At 44.9% G+C, this 16689-nt stretch overlaps 1 protein-coding gene across 4 annotated transcripts in view; it reads left to right on the top strand.

The window, feature by feature from the left end:
• Positions 1–9140: 9140 nt before the first annotated feature.
• The window catches only part of TRIO (trio Rho guanine nucleotide exchange factor), a 255751-nt gene continuing 248202 nt past the window's right edge, over positions 9141–16689 (top strand). Inside the window, exon 1 of one of the 4 annotated variants that reach the window (XR_008746283.1) lies at positions 9141–9825. Coding sequence is in view for 3 of the 4 variants with exons in the window: in XM_055798731.1 (XP_055654706.1) it covers positions 9711–9825 (115 nt within the window). In the remaining variant the exon portion in view is untranslated. The remainder of the gene's footprint in view (positions 9826–16689) is intronic. The other 3 variants (XM_055798731.1, XM_055798730.1, XM_055798728.1) reach the window with 3 other exon arrangements.

The raw sequence follows: 16689 nt of genomic DNA, 5'->3' as shown, positions 1-16689 counted from the left end.
CTTTTCCAACCTAAATGATTCTATGATTCTACGAATTCTAAGAATAAGGTAATTGAAGTGCTCTGTTCTGCAATTTTATCATAAAGTTGGTCTGGATTCTAGTTAGTCACAGAGTGATACTGGTGAAAACAGAATCACAGTAGATCTTCCCCTAAAGGTCTTGAAATCACAGCATCTTACAGCCTAACATTACCTTCATTTGTAAGAAAGAAAATATTTTTATGGTACAATAGATTTGTCAGACCTGTGTAATACCTTTTGATATTTTCTCTACTAAAAAGGGCAATCAGTTAGATTAGAAATTGTTACTCCTAGGGGAACTAAAACCTTAATAGGACTAGTACCACCCCCAAGATGGATAACTGGATTTGCTCCTCTCCTGTAGCATAACAATAGTTTTTATATTGCATTGTTGTTAGACCTGGTGTTCAATTGTTACAGAAGCTTAGAAGTTAGTCATTGTAATCAACAGCAGAAATACACAATAATTCAAAGTAATCAAATTCCATACAACAGACATGAATGGAATGCAAGTAAAGTGACAAAATGCAGTATGTATTGCAGCAAGCCCAAAAAGAATGACTTTTTCCTGATAAAATGTAGGGACAGGTTGTGATAGCAGTGGTATTGATTCATGGCTCACCCTGGCAGTCAAAGTCTGTGAAGAATGTTCTAAATGAGGAGACAGACGGAGCTTGAAGCAACATGTTAGCTGAAATAGCCAAGCAAGGAAAAGTTGCTTATATAGTGAAATGGTTGTTTGTCATGCAATCTCCATAGCATGATGAAGATACTAAAATTCCGTATTTGGCTAGAGGACGCAATTTGGTCCTACTCTTCATTGCATGCCACAAAGACAAGTTGTCACATGAGCTGCTGTAGCTCCTGTGGACCTTTGTAAAGCCCTTGCACACATGATAAATCAAAGGCTTCTTAAAAGTTGTGCAAATTTCCAAATCTATTGGACAATTGTCCAAGTCTAGGGAAAACCTGGGCAAATACAGTTAGTAGGTGTCATGTAGGAAATACTTCTGTTAGGTGAAAGCAGTAAATAGGAAAGAGATTTAGGAACAGTATTCAAATAGCAAAATTTCAGGTGGTTGTTTTGTGAGACCTAATATCAAATCTTTCACTAAGAAGTATTGATAATTTAAATTTTAGTGCTTAAGTAAAATCATTAAACATTTGCTTAATAAATGAACTGAAATGGGTATCTATGACATCCTACTTCCTCCTGATCTGGCTGTTCTATTGTTAGAGATTTACTGTCAAAAAGCCATTTCCCACCTCTTACCGGTACGAACAAGAGAACTGGTGAAACTTCAAGGTTATGCACTAAAAACAGTGACAACTGGAACAACTGGATGTAGCTTTCTACCTGTAGAAGGATTACTTCGGGTTATTAGTCCGCACCAACGGGCAGAAGCATTTTAGTGAAGTGCAAAAATAGCTTGTGTCCTACAATTATGCTAAGGCCCAGAAGTTTGTACGCATTTCCTGGGAGTGCTGCCAACTGAATACAGTCCCTGTCCCACATTATCTGCTCCCCCTCTGTGAGAATTGAGAGATAGGGATACAGCGTAAGCCATGCTGAGCGCATGATCTGTAAACTTGCTTTGTGCACAAACTGAACAGCCCTTTATTACAGAATGCAAGCACTCACAGATGATGTCTTCAGTCTGGTGTACAAGTATTGGCAAAGGAGCTAAGGACTAGAAAGATATGGAAGCTGAAGTCCATCTGCATTTCTGTCTTTAGAAACAGCAGCGAAGACCCTGGAGGGAATGTGGAACACCAAGTGACTCCACAGGTCCTGAATGGTCTCGCAATAGCTGAACATCTTAGGAAGCAACTGGATCTAACTGGGGTTAACATGCCAATAGAAGTATGTGCTGGATAACTTTCAGGGTCAACAAGTAGCCTATTCGATTAAAAATAGGAAACTGGGACTACCTGTGAAATTAGCTGCTAAATAGAAAAGAGAAGAAAGCAAGCACATGAGGAGCAAAATGCCGGCAATAGTTGCTTTTTGCTCAATTAGCTTACTGTGGTACAATGGGGAAAAGGGGATATACCGAGTAGGATGAAGGAACATGAAAGGGGGCTTGTCTTCTAATTGAAAAATTGGAGAGGATAGAAAAAAAATAAAACAGTTTATTTACTGTCTTCTATCCACAGAGCATCGCTGCAGCTGCTGCTTTTTTACTGCTGAAAGCCAAGTGGCTTCCCAGGCGTGGCAAGGAATTTGACTTCTGACTATGAGCAGAGGAAACATTAGGAAACTTTGTTCCACATTGGTCAGTTCTTTCCCATTGTAGCAGCTCCTGGAAGGAGGCAATGCTGGCAATTCATGGCTGTACACTCTCACAAAATTCATTAAGACTAAACAATGTCAGGAATAACATCTGCTGCTACTGTCTAGCTAATAGCATGATCAACTAGGATGACAATGTTGGCCAACTGGTACTAAAGAATGATAAATCCTCACCTAGAAGTTGAATTCCCCAAGCAAAACCATTTACTTACCACCCCGAACAAATCACATATTCTATAGAGAGACCACAGGCAACAGTGAAATATCTGCAGAAAGTAACAGCTATGTGAAAAAGACCAATCTGGAGATAAAGCCTTGACAAAACCAAGGGAAAGGAGAAATCACTGTAAATGTATATACCTAGAAATAAATAAAATGGATTGCAAAAGATGGCTTTCATACCAGAGAGCACCTCTTGCAGCAGCAGGTAATGATGGGGAACCATGCCGTGGGTCTCAAGAGGTCTCCTTGGGAATTTGAAAAGCCTTTTTGTGAGAAAATCCATTCTTTCCAAATGAAACAAATTTGGGTGTCTGTTTGGGCACTCATGCAGTCTAGATCGACTACAAAAGAACAACCTTTACTGGTATCCTGACAGAAAATCCTGTATGTCTTGGAAATGTCTCTTTATTGAGCTCTCAAATGAACCTGGAAAACTTCAAGTACCAATTGTAAATATTATCTGGCTGAAAAACCTATACTCCTCTTTCAAAACAGTAAAGTCAGCAGTGACTTGAGTGTATTCTGGGGAATCATCAACCTATGAAGACTTAAGTCATATAAACCCAACAAACTTGTGAGCCTCATAGGTTATTATCAAAACTAACTCCCTAGTACCAGATGCAAACGTATTGTAAATATTTAAAAATGTGTCAGTTTTTAAATGACTCAAACTGCAATTCAGTTCTGTGTATAGAAAAGGAAATATGCATTTTTAGTTTGTTTGTTGCACAAGCAATTACTCAAATTTCTTCAGTCTCTGTTACAAGATACTGATTGACATAAGTGATACAGACATAGGCATCCAAGATGCTTTCCAGTCTGGGCAACTCTAAACCAGCATGCTGATGAAGTTGCATGCATACAAGTACACAAGCAGTTGAACTGATTTAAATGCCCTCTTCTGGGACACAGCTCTTGAAGCAGGATGCTGTTTGTTTCAAGCTTCATTTTTGATTGACTTTTCACTTTGTCTAGGCTCATAAATTACAGTTCTGTTTTATGCATGGCTCTTGTGTGCTGCTTTATGCCAATTCCTGCACACTATTTTCTCAAGTGATTGTAGGCAAGTCAGTACAACTAACGGACTGTTACTGTTAAAGCAGAAAGGCAATTGTCAACTGGACTTAAGACCACTTTGATACTAAGTGAACAGTTTTGTCATAAATGTAGTATGAGGTGTGTTAAAACACTTGGTATAAATAGGTGACATAATGTAAGGCTGTCTGCTGATCTATAGGCAAACACTAGCATAATAGCTTAGCTTAAATGGTGACCTATTTTTCTGAGTTTCCACCGTGATGGTACAAAGCAGTGGTCTGTGTTTAAAGATACATATGGAACATCTTTTCTGTATGTACAGTGCATTTTTTCCTGTGGACATGCTAGTGTTTTTTAGGCATGAAGAGCAGAGGTTCTTCTGGCATGAGCTGTCTGCATATCATGACCACGGATACCTTCAAGGGATGAAACGTCATGACATTGGAATACTTTCCTATAGTAATCATACAAACACAGATTGTTGATAGTGTGGGTAACGTAAGCTTGATAGGGGCCCACCTTGCTGTTGGCAGCTTTTTATTCTATAACATCCCTTGAACAGGAGCATGGAATGAATGGGCAGATCTACAGAGGATATCAGGCTTGATGTAGAAGCTTTCCTTTAGGGCTTAACAGAGTTTGTATATAGAGGGTTTTGGTAATATGGTACATCTAGCCATGCTAAATCTTCATTGTTTCAGTTGATCTAGACCACTGGAGCCCAATTTCTTAATTTAAACTTACAAAGACTTGAAACTGGATTGGTTTTCCTTGTAAAGTTTAACATCTGATACAGTAGAAGGTGGAATTCAAGAAAGAAAAGGGAAAAAGCTGAATTTATCTCCTGAACTTTTTCCTAAAATGCTTTTAAAGCTGAAGAAAGTCTGAGGGAGACTAATTTAACTCATCAGTTAAGATGAACTCATGTTGCCAGTCTCATTACACAGGGGAAAAAAAAAATCATGTCCCTCTTCTTTAGTTAACTGCAACCATACCCCAACTAAAACCTAGTCTTTGAAAATTCAGGAATGACAATGTTAAATCATTAAGAATATGTAATATGATCTGTTGTGGAGCAAGGAGCACCTACAGAATGTCTAAAGGAAAGTATTTTTACAAGCAGAATAAGAGGTCATGCCACCTTGAGAATAACTGATTAAAAAAAGAGGACTAAATCACCCATAGAGGCTTTAGCATGCATTGTCCTACTGTTAGGATTTCTGGACATGATCATCTAGGCTGTGATCTTATAATGAATGTGCACTTTATTTTCAACCAGGCACATGAGTTCAATTCTTTCAGAAAGTCTCTGAAGCACTCCACACATTTCTGCCTAGGAAATCTTGGGCAAATAGGAAAATACTCCTCGAAAGTTGAGTATGGCTTCAGTATTATTGCTAAGTGACAGAAAATCTGAAATTAGAGTGTGTGTGCATGTGTCCATTTGTGTGTATGCATACTTCCATATGGAGAGAACAAGGGTTTCTGAAAACCTGGATGGCAAAGGCAGTGGGATGACTTGTCCGAGATGCAGCCAAGTGGTTCAGCCACCAGTAATTGTACAATAATGTAGAATTATGACTGCCTAAATGTAAAAAGAAAATAACCCACTTCATTAGGCTGAGGTTAGTCAACAGATGGTGTATAGACCACCAATAGTCTATAAAACATCAGACGGCTGGTGTAATTTCTACACATAACAGAAGTGCCCTTGACATCGACAAGTCAGTACAAACCACGTAGCAGAACTGGGAGCTGGATTTTTATAGAGATATCACATCATCGAAATGGTGAGAATTAAAAAAAAAAAAAAAGTGGTTTGGTTATAAATAAAATCAGGATGGTTAACATTTTTAGTAAATGATACACAAAACCACACAAGTTGGGCTGTAGGTTATTAAAAATCTGCCTGATTTTTTGCTTCAGATTTGAAAGCCATGACCACATAAGCAGTAAAATTTCAGTTGCAGTGACCATCAAACACTGGCCCTTTACAGTTTTTGACTGAAGTGTACTAAACCTCTCCTTGCAGGTGCTAAGAGTATCTGTGAAATGTTATGTCCTGGTGGGTGCTGGCAGTGCTGCTCTAAGTTTATAAGAAAATTCAAGAATGTGGAAGGTCTTCCCAGTGGAAGTATGGAGAAATTATCTTCAAGTAGACTGGCAACATTTTACAGAGGTGATAGGTAGTTCATCTGCTATCACTACTGTTTTTCAGAAAAGTGGAACAAACAATGAAGAGGCAAAGGCAGAAGTTCCAAAAGCTGTCAGAACTCATACAATGAAACGAGAACCTGACTTTATAGAATGAGGAAGTGGAGCATGTAGGCGCAGTACTGCTCAAGATAACTTTTCAAAAACACATATGCTTCTATAGAAATGAGGGCTATAATAATTATAATGGTTGGAAAATGCTTCAGTGCTAGTCTACAGATAAAAGAGATGCATCTTGTGCTTGAAGAATAATTTGAAATCAAAAAATGTTGCTATAACAAAAGCACCATTTAGATCAGAAACCAGATAGCAACTCCGAGGTGGTACACATTAAGAACTTTGATTGCTTTCCTTAACTGTTACAAACTTAAAAGAAGCCTTGTCATCTTAAAAGCACTGTAGCAACTGGTATAGCCTTCTCTACTACTTACCACAAGTGCTTGTGCTTCTGCTTCTTATCCTGGATACTGAAGGCTAGGCACTGGGAAAGGTTCTTTGCTCACAAGACACCTCTTTGAGAGGAATGAAAATATTTGTGCATTGATATACTGATTTTAGGGTGACTGTTCAACCAGAATAAGACACAACAAAAGGAAAAATAAAAGTCATTCAAAAGAAACAACACTTCTCTTAGGGTATTTATTTTACTGGAATGTAAATCTTCTTGAACAATTTGCTTACATGAAATGAAATGATTTGTTTATATCTATAAAGTAGGTACAGAAATTAAGCGTGATTTCAACATCTTTAGATTTTAGAACTCCTGGTGTACGATTTAAATAAACTCCAATTTGAACCTCAGCCTTAACACTATTGATATTTAGCAGGTCACAGCACCCTTAAAATACCTTTTACATGAAGAATAATATTTTTCCTTTCCTGCATATACCATTGCAATTGGTGCAAAACCACTTGCATATTCACAAAACCCGAGACAAGCAAAGTAGGAGCTGATGATGTAGAATACGGCTATTCCCTACTTACAGGCTTCCAAAGCAGGCAAACTCATGCAACTTTTCAATGGGCAACATTGTGTCCACATAGACAATTCATACCTTGTTTGTTTGTTGGGTTGGGTTTTTTTTCAGTTTCAAGCCTAAAATGATCAAGAAGAACCAGACTAAGAAACTTAATTTCCTAATGTTAAAATATTAAATCTGGTATTTGTTATTTAAGGAGGATACTTGTGAATGAAATCCTTGTTTTATGACAGTGTATTAAGTAACTTTGTAATGTTATTTTCCTATCTTTGTCTCTTTCTTTTAGCTTACCTTTCAGTAAATATTGCATCCTAAACATGATAGTGAACACAACTGTATTTCTGTAAAGCTCTTGAATGCTGCAAAGAATATGAGCATATTTGGCTGTTGAAGGTTCCCTGTAAGGGCCACCTTTGCTGCAGGTGAAGAACTCAAATTGAAATTAGTCCATCTCTGTCGCTGTCAGTGATGAGAGGCTCTTGTAGTGGAGGACATGGCTCAGGGCATCCATGTGTCAGAGAAAACCAAAACCAGCATCTCCTGCAATTCAGCAGATGGAGAAGACGGGGGAAGGGACAAACTTCAGTCATAGAACCTTCAAAATTGTTCAAGTGAACCTTGGCTTTTTAGCACCCACTGAAAAATTATACACTGCTCTGGATGAGCAGCTAAGTGGAAACAGATGGTCAGTAGCTTATTTTCAATAGCTGATGAACAATCTTCCAAAGCTTCTTCCAGTGTTGCACAGCGTATCAAAGTCTTAATTCAAATTCAGAAAACAAATAATCTTGAGCACTTCTTGCTCTCCAGCCACTGAAAGCTCAAATTATGGAGATTCTAGGAGACCCAGTTTTCTTTACTCTTTATATTAACTCTTTCCATTCACTTACCCCATTTTCTCATATTCTTGTGCAGTTTTTTCTGTGCTGACGTACAACACCCTATTCCAGCTCCCAGGTCAATTCACTGCTTGCTAGAGAACAGCAGCATTTGTCCCAGTTGTGTTTTTTGCTAGGTGGATGGTGCTAGGCCAGCTAGGAAGGAATTCACATTGCAACCATTGCTGTCAATGGGGTGCTCATTTGGAACTCTTGCCTATGCCTGCTGCTTGAAAGAAAAACATCTTAAAAAAATAATCATCTTTTTCAGTCAAACTAATCTCTTCTCTGTAAGAGAAATTAGGGCAGGGGTAGTTGAATAAAAGTTTTTCCATCAAGCTACACAACTTCAGATAAATACAAACCTTGGGAATGCCCTCCACATCATCTGACTACCACAGACTAACAGAACCACATTTTTCTTGAAGTTACTTTTTTAACACTTACCAAAGGTTGCAGAGTTTAATTCCTGGAGCTGTACTTCTGCGTTTCAAGTGTGCTGATAAGCAATACGTCTGACCATTTACCCCAAGCATTTGGGATGTGTTACTCAGGTTTATAAATCTGTGCAACTGCTAAACTGCCTATTCGGCCACTCTCTCTTTAGCTTTATCTGCACATGATCTTATTCGGGCAGTTTCACATCAGGAGCACGACTGTGCTGGGACGCACCTTAACCCAGCACTCAGCTGAGCTTTCCATCACGAGCTGTTTGCTTATTTTATGTTACTTGGACTCGTCGTCCACGACACAGAAAAATTTGAAGTGTCCCTGTGCTCACTGACGAAAAAAATAGCAACAATACAGACAGCAATGTAACGGCCTGTGCCGGTGCCTTTTGAAGGCACCTTTCTGAAAAATTCACGTATTCCCTGTTTTTTTTCCCCCTTCAGGCGGTCCGCGCTCTTTCGAACCCAGGCGCCGGGGGGCTCGTACGGAGCACAACCTCTCGCAGAGCCGCCGGAGCTGCCACGCTCCAGCGCCGAGCGGCCCGGGGGGGTGGGGGGGGTGGCAGGCGGCAGCACGGGCCACGCGCCGCTGGTCACCTCCCGCCGCGCCGGGCGCGGCCCCCGTGCACCCAGCCCCCGGGGCGGACGGACGGGCGGGCGGGCTGACTGGATTTTTGAGGAAGCCTGCCCTCCGCACACCGGCGAGCTGGCAGCTGGGCTGCCCCGCAGCAGCTGCGTGCGAGGGCGAAAGTCAGTCGGAGCGGTTAAAAAAAATCCCCAAAGCAACACCCACCCCCCCCGCACCGGCCGCGCCGCCGGCAGCCGCCGGGCAACGGCCGCGAGGGACTCCCGCCCCGCCCCCGCCCGCCGGGCGGCCGCGCCCCAGCCAATGGGGAGCAGCTGACGTCCTGCGCCGCCCCGCCCCATCCCGACCGGGGCCGGAGGCAGCCGGAGACTCCCGAGCTTCCCCCTCCCCGCCCGCCCCGCTCCACCGCCCTTGTTCCTCGGGCGGGGACTCGCTTCCTTTCCCGACTCCCTTTTCCCACCCTCCTCCTCCTCCTCCTCCTCCCAGTCAAGATGGAGGACGGCGGTTGCTGCGACCACCGGCACCACGGCGGCTAGCGCAGCTGCTGCTCCTCCGGCTCGCTCCTCGCTCCCTCAAAAAAAAAAAAAAGAAAAAAAAAATCCCTGCTGGAAACGTTCGTTCTTTCTCCGCCCACCGGCTGCTGGCTGCGCGGACTGCTGGCCCTTCCCATGCCGTCGTCGTCGTCGCCCTCCTCCTCCTCCTCCTCGCCCTCCTCCTCCTCCTCCTCCTCCCGCGATTGTCTGCGCTCCGGCTGCCGCCCGCCCGCCCGCCCTGACTCCCTGCATGCACACGCCGCCTCCTAGGTGGCTGCGGGGGGTGGGCGCTCCCGGAGCTGCCATTCCGCACATACCTTCATGTCCCTGCGCTCACTGCGGCCGCCCGCCGCCGCCCCGCATCGCTCGCCCGCTCAGGCTGCCGCCCTAACGGCCGCTCCCGCCCGGAGGTGAAGCCGGGACCCGCGGAGGGGGCGGTGGGGTTGGCGGTGGGTCTCGCCCGGAGGAGCCGCCGGCGCCGCCACACGCAGCAGCCATGAGCAGCGCCGCTACCGCCACCTCCGCCGCCACCACGGCCGGCAGCGGCGCGGGGGAAGGGGCCGAGGAGGCGGCCAAGGACTCGGCGGACATCGCGGCGTTCTTCCGATCCGGTGAGTGCGGCCCCGTCCCGGGGGGCGAAGGAAGGGGCAGCGGCGAGGCCGCGGCTGGAGGTGGCGGCGGAGGGTGGAGGGAAGCGACGTTTTCCTCCCGGAGCCGGGAGAGGGAGCGAGGGCAGCCGGCTTTGTCAGGTGGCCTCGGGGAAGGCTCGCCCTCCCCTCGCCGGCGGGGCCGCCTCGGCAGCGCCCGTCCGTACGGGGCGCCGCCGCGCTTCCTCGGGGAGGCGGCGGAGCGGGGCCCGGGCCGCGCTGGGGCGGCCTGGCCGGGCGGCAGCGGGGCAGAAAGCCGGGTCCCCTCGTCCCCTGCCGGGGGGCAGCGGGGCTTCTGTTCGGGCCCAGCAACTCGCGGGCGGGACGCCACCCTCGCCGGCAGGAACGAGGCGTGAAAACGGGTGCGGCGTGCGGCCCGGCCCGGCCGGGGCGGTGGGGGGCTGAGTGCCGCCCCGAGGCGGTGTCGCCAGTGACAGGTGCGACTCTTCCTCCGATGCCGGCCCGGTAACGGGCGTGTTCCCGGGGCCGGGCGGCACGACCTGGCGCCGGGCGGACCCGGTATCCCCGAAAATGTCCCGCCGGGGACTGCGCGGCGGTACGCGAACGGAGGAGCCGCCGCGGGTCCGGGCAGCCCTCGGTGTCGGAGGGGAGCGGGGGCAGGGGAGCGGCGCGCCGCAGGGCTGCGGGCAGAGCGGACCGGGCCCCCCGGGCCGGCGGGCGGGCGGGGATGACACCGCTGTAAAAGGCATCGCGCCTCCGGTGGTGCTTGGCCGGTGCCGTGCTGGTGGGTGGCGGTCGAGGGCAGGGGTGGGAGAGCGCAGCATCTCAAGCGGGTGTTCATAGCGGGAAGGGAAAGAAAAAGACAAAAAGCGAAGCCCGTGCGCCGGGGGTGTCCCTGCCTGGGCTGAGGCGGGGCAGCAGCGGGGGCCGGGCGGCAGCGGCTTTCGGGCGCTGCCGGGCTGGGAAGCCAGGCTCGGTGCGGAGGCTCGGGAGGGGAGGCGGGGGAGCCTGTTGACAGGCTGCCGGGATAAAAAAAAAATGGAGGCCGCCTTCTCCCTCGGTGTTTACTCTCGGCACGCAACCGGGCGGGGAGGGCGGCCGTCCCTGTCACCGAGACATTGTCCCCCGGGGAATGGCGGCGGGGACGGAGGGGAGGGCAGGGCTGGGCTGGGCTGGGCTGCCCGGGCCGCACGAACCGCCGGCGGCGGGGTCGGAGCCCTACCGGCAGCCTGGGCGGCGGCGGCGGCTGAGCCTCCCGCCGGTGCCGGCTGCCCTCCCCCGAGCGGCGGCTCCGCCCCGCTCCGCTCCGCCGGCGGCTCCGCGCCCCCCCGGGCACCCCCGGCCATCGCTGCCGGGCGGGGCGGCGCGGCGGGGCTGGGCACTTGCTCCGTTCGGATGCCTAAAAAGGAGCGGCGAGCAAGGAAAATGCAGACTCACCGCTGGAAAGATGAGGGGGATTGCCGGTTTGGTGTGTGAAAAATAATAATGACGGCAGGAGCTGTAGTAATAATAAAAGCCGTGTTAATTGGTTTTTTAAGGAAAGTCTGCGAGGGAAGTGGGAAACGGCGTAATGCGTGCTGCTGGCGGTCGGTGCTTGCTGTTGAATGTGTTTGGTTTAATGAGGGTGAAGGAGGAGGTGTGATTTGCAGCAGGCATCCCTAAAGCAGGGTTCAGAGCAGCGTTTGTTTGGACAGATGGTCTGGACGGGGGGCTGTGTCTCCTCCGAAAGGCCCGATGCTCCCTCGGCAACCTGTTTCACATGACAGCAGCGAGTCCAAAACTCCTTGTTGAGTCAAGGTGCTGGCCTTGGTGGGTTTCGTCATGGAAGAAGGATTGAGCTTTGTCGTTTTGAGGGAGAAAATCCTGGTGAAAGCGAAATGACGAATTACAACAGTAGACTTACGGTCTGCCTAGTGTAGTTACAGATTGGTACACGTGTAGGAATCTTGCAGTTTTGGAAGACCTTGCCAGCTGTGTTAATAGTCAACTTCCACATTTATGTGTGGGTAGAGGGATGACACGGAATTGATAAGCTCGTAAATGGTGCAGTGATGACTTTGATACTGATAACTTCTGATAACAGGGAAGTTGCACTGACCTCAGTCTTGCAGCAACCAAAAACCTTAAAGCAGTAGAAGGACATGTCAAATGCTTATCAAAAAACTCTTAGAGCATATTTAACAGCAGGCATTCTCATTTTTGTATTTACATGTGGAGGTTATCTGGTTCAGCCTGGGCTGTGACACACGCTGGAAAATGCTGTGGCATCTCTAGTGGGTGTTTAGTATTGGGAAGAGCTCTTCAAACTCCACCTCTGTACAGGATCCACTCTTTTATAAGGAAAGGGTCTATGAAGAGATCTGTGGTGTTCCCCTTTGTTTGAACAGGAGGCACGGTTTTTTTTCAGTGAAACACAATGGACACAGCAATCTGTGAATAAGCAAAAAACTTTATTTGGTGTACATGGGAGCAGACAAAATATTTTTCTCTTTACAGTATTTACAATGACAAATGCTTCCTTTTTCCTGTCACTTGCAGAGAATGTCAGCAAAGCTGTAGCTGTTACTTAAAAGAGAAAATGAGTAAAAAATGTTATAAAGAGTTTTCCGGGAGGAAGAAACCCCTACCAACAACAAAAAAACCCACCTAAACAATCAGTTCTAATCTTAGTTTAGTTAAATTGGTTAGTTGAGATGCCAGTGGGGTTATTTACTTTCTGCATGTCCTTTTGCAAGGCTAAGCATTAAGTAGAATTCAAGGAGCCTAAAGAATTGGAGGGTGTTTTGTTAGGATATTGAACAGCGGCTAGGTCACTTGAAATCACTTGAAATGTGTACATTTCCAGGTTTCACTTTGGTTATGTAAATGTAAACTCACTCTGAGTTGTTGTGGAAATAAGTTGCAATTGAAATGTGAAGAAAACAGCTGAACTGGAAGTGAGGTAGTAGTACGAAAACATAAAGATTGTGTCTTGAATTTAAATGAGGGATCCCTTTACTGGAATTGGAAGAAATTGAGGCAGCTTACTTTCCGTTATCTATTTGGTATCTAAATCTCATTATTTGAAGTTGAAAAGACAAGAACACCTCGTTAGATCTGTCACCTTCTTTGTGGCAGGCTAAGGGTAAAACTGCTAAGAAGCAGAGTTGAGTGCCAAGCAAAATGATTACATTTTGATGGAGAAAACAGTGGTTGTAGGAAGTGTCTTTCTGTCCTATATGTAAATTGGAGATTAGAGATGACTCTCTGAATTGACAGAAGCGATGCGTTTTGCACTGAAGATGTATAGACAAGCATCTTTTTTTTTGTCTTATTAAAAAGTGCACTGGTGTGATTTGAAAGGACTAGTAAAATCTTTTAGAATTACGGAAAACCAGACTGTTACTGTATGAAAACTCGGTGGTGCAGTGAGTAAGTGGCTGGGTAGAGGGTTGTTAATGCACATTTTAAGTATGCAAGATCTATTCTGTATAAAAAAAGTATTAAGATAAAGCTTTTCAAAATGCATTCTAAGTTTAAACTTAAAATTTTGTGTATTCAGAAGGGTTGAAAACAGTGAGCAAAGTTGATTTTGAAGGACTGCTATTAAGTCATGGCTTACAGGGCAGTAACCATGGAGAGGTTTTGCTTGGTGGTTGTTCTCTTGTTGTTGCTTAAATCTTCATCTTTGCAGCTTTGAGGCCCAGTACTTTGGGTAGGGGACTGTCGGCTGACATCTTTAGGATGCAAGAATGAGGTCTGTTAAGTTCATATTGTGCTGTTGTAACAGTGTCCTCCAACCCAAAGAATTTTTGCTAGTTGAAGTTAATGAATATTGATTTTGAGCATAAAGAACAAAGCTTTTTTTTACTTAAGTAGAAGAGGTGCTGATCCTATATTTTGTAATTAAACTTACCTTTTTGGGATGATGGAGAAATCTGTGAATATCAAAGGATGCAGAGAAGAAGACTTGTAAGTGCTTCAGTCAGCTCTTGGCTAGACAGTATTGCAAGTGCCTTGGTAAATGATTCCGGTAAGTCTTCGTGGAAAAAAACCCACTCAAGTTATCAACGGATAACTCTGAAGAGTTTTGCTATGAAAATGGATGTAGTTATTTCCTGTAAGATACATTCAGGATGAGTGGCTTCTGCATACTGTGCAGTAGCTTTATTCATATATGGACAAACGACAGTTTTCAAAGCGATTGAGATTAGTGTTGTCACCACCTATTTATGAGAACACTTGCCACGTTTCCAAAAAGAGAACAATTTACAATACTGAGCAAGGGGCAGGAGCCTTTCGGAGAGACAGAAATGTTTCAAAACCAAAGGAAAACCAAGAGGCCCAGGAGGTCTTGTCACTAGGGTGAGTAACTACCTAAGCTTTACCAGGTCAAATCCGAATACAACTGTTAGTAGTACTTCATCACTTGTGTGATGTTTGTTTTTGTGGAAAACAAAAAGGGGAGGATTTTCCATCTGAAAATGAATCTGCACAGGTGGCAGCAGTCTTTTCTCAGGAGGAAGAGGAGTAAGTCTGTAAGATGAAGGTGGGTCTGGAGAAGGTGTCCTACGTAGAGAGTTCAGTGTGCCACCTCTCCCGATGTGAAGTCAGAAAATAGGCTGGTAGCCAGAACAGCTTTGAATAGAAACTGGTTCTAACATTGTACACTCAGTCTTTCCTGCTTGTGTATGTGCTTCTTAATGTAAGCTTAATGATAAGAGAATTAAAAACTGTTTTGAGATACACGTAGGTACCAAAATGTCCATCTGTGAGTATTTTAGGAAAATGGGATGCTGAAATCTATTGTGATTGTGGACATGTCGTTGAAGACTTCTGCATGGTACTAGTGACTTGAGACTTGGATCAGTCTGGTTTTGATGAAGTCTGCCTATAGCAGCTTGAGCTGATAATTGTTTGAGTAGCTGAGACCATGTAGGAAATATTAAGGAGTATCATGAAAAAATTATTGATATTTTTTTTCTGATGTTTGTGGGGTTTGCTTAGTTTTCGTGAGTATCAGTTAACAAATAATACCGTAAAGATAAAATCTGAAGGATTTATTCAGAAATTTGCTATTTCAAGTTTACAGAGAGGATCTGTATTTTACTTTTTTCCTGAACATACTGTTTCATATACTGTTGTCTTGCTTGCTTTACATTGGTGTCCTGTGTGATAGTGGTTGGGAAAGTTGGCTGCCTGTAGTAGACAGCATAAAAAATATTGCTGTAGTAGAGAAAGTCTCCTAGAAAGAGGAGAAGAGAGAGGGAGGGGAAAGATTAAAAGCAAACATACTATTAAAAGTTCTGTTTTTGTTTTGTTTTTTCATTAACACTACTTATAAAAACATGCTAGCTTTTAGATCATGGGCTAAATAGCTTTCATATTAGGCATCGAACATGAAAAATAAGCCCAATTTTCAGCTTACATCCATGAAGCAGGACGCACAATGAGATAAAGTTAAGGTAGTGCCTTTCTAAGAAGGTTCATTTATCTCCTGCTGATGTGTAGCAGCTAACTTACAGAGAAGGTGGTCAGAGCTGTGGTTGTGTAGCTTACTTGGCTACACAGTTGGAGTGGCTACATAGTGACAAATGTCTAACAAAAATAATCTAATATCGAAGCCTAAAGTGAAGTGTTGGCAGACAGCACTGGTGGTACCTCGCATATCTCCGTGCTGTCCTCTGCAAGTATTGATTCTTGGCCCTGTGGCTGTTGGGAGCTGAGGTATGTTTGGGGTTTTTAAGAAGTGGTGAGCATGCAGAGAACATAAAGTACGAAACAAGTTGGCCATTCTTTCATGCAGCTTAGAGTGACAACAGCATTTGTGTTAAAAAAAATAAACACAACAAAAAACTTAAGGTGTTGAGTTGGCTTTTCAAGAATCTGTTACTTTGCTCTTTGAGTTACTCTAGTCGGCTAGAAGGTTGCAGCGGTATTGCCATTATTACTACTGGGTGACCTGGGCTGGAAAAAGAAGTGGCTTGTCCTGTGAAGTTGAATCCAGTTCCAGCAGCATCCATTTTAGTAAGATGGTTAAGCTGGGAGGGTTAAGATGTTTTGAAAAGCAGTATAGAGAAATGTCACAACTTGATAGTGGCAGAACAAAAATAACTACAGAAACAATGAAGTTACGGTGGAGGCGTTACTGTGGGAATAGTGGTGTTGGATTGATGTTTCCTGGAACAATGAAGACTAGGGACAGAGCACTTCAGTGTGAAATGCAGCAGCTGTTGTGCAACTTAGTTAAGTGTGGAACAGTCAGACTTCTCTGGGGATAGGGAAGGGTAGAGAAAGTTAAAGGTTAGGGTGTGTTTGAAAGAGCTGGAGGCAGAAGTCATGGGTATTTCTGAGAGGGGACAGAGAATTACTTGTAATACCTGTGATAGCTCACAGTTGATAAACTAAACGCACATTAGGAAGTGGAGGGTAAATGGGAGCTAGAGAAAAGCCAGGCCCGTTCTTGAGAGAAGTACGTCTGAGCTGGCATGAAGTGCTGATGTGCTGAGAAAGGAGCTGGCAGAAGTAGGAAGAAATGTGATGCAGCTGAGGCTTTCATTAATTCTGTAGCTTGGTCACCGTGTAGACAAAGTGGGTAATAAACATTTGTTAAAGAAGTGGCTTCTCTCTATTTAAACATGTGTCCCACAGCAACATAGCAGAAATGGGTATGAAATTTCAGCCTGAAATACCATGCAGCTTCCGAAAGCTTTGCCATCTAGGTAAATAAAATCTGAAAGAGACTGGAAGGACTTTCCCTACCCCAATATAAAGAGAAAATATTAATGTTGTTCTGTTCTTTTTCCATTAAAATTTTTAAAATTCTAGTGCCAAGAATGGGCCTGTTTAGATACAGACTATTAGCTCAGTTTATTAATAGGGTGAAAC

This window comes from Falco peregrinus, chromosome 3, assembly GCF_023634155.1.
Source record: "Falco peregrinus isolate bFalPer1 chromosome 3, bFalPer1.pri, whole genome shotgun sequence".
Classification (NCBI taxonomy): Eukaryota; Metazoa; Chordata; class Aves; order Falconiformes; family Falconidae; genus Falco; species Falco peregrinus.
Note: the sequence above shows the minus strand (reverse complement) of the source record. Positions and strands in the feature narration are given on the sequence as shown.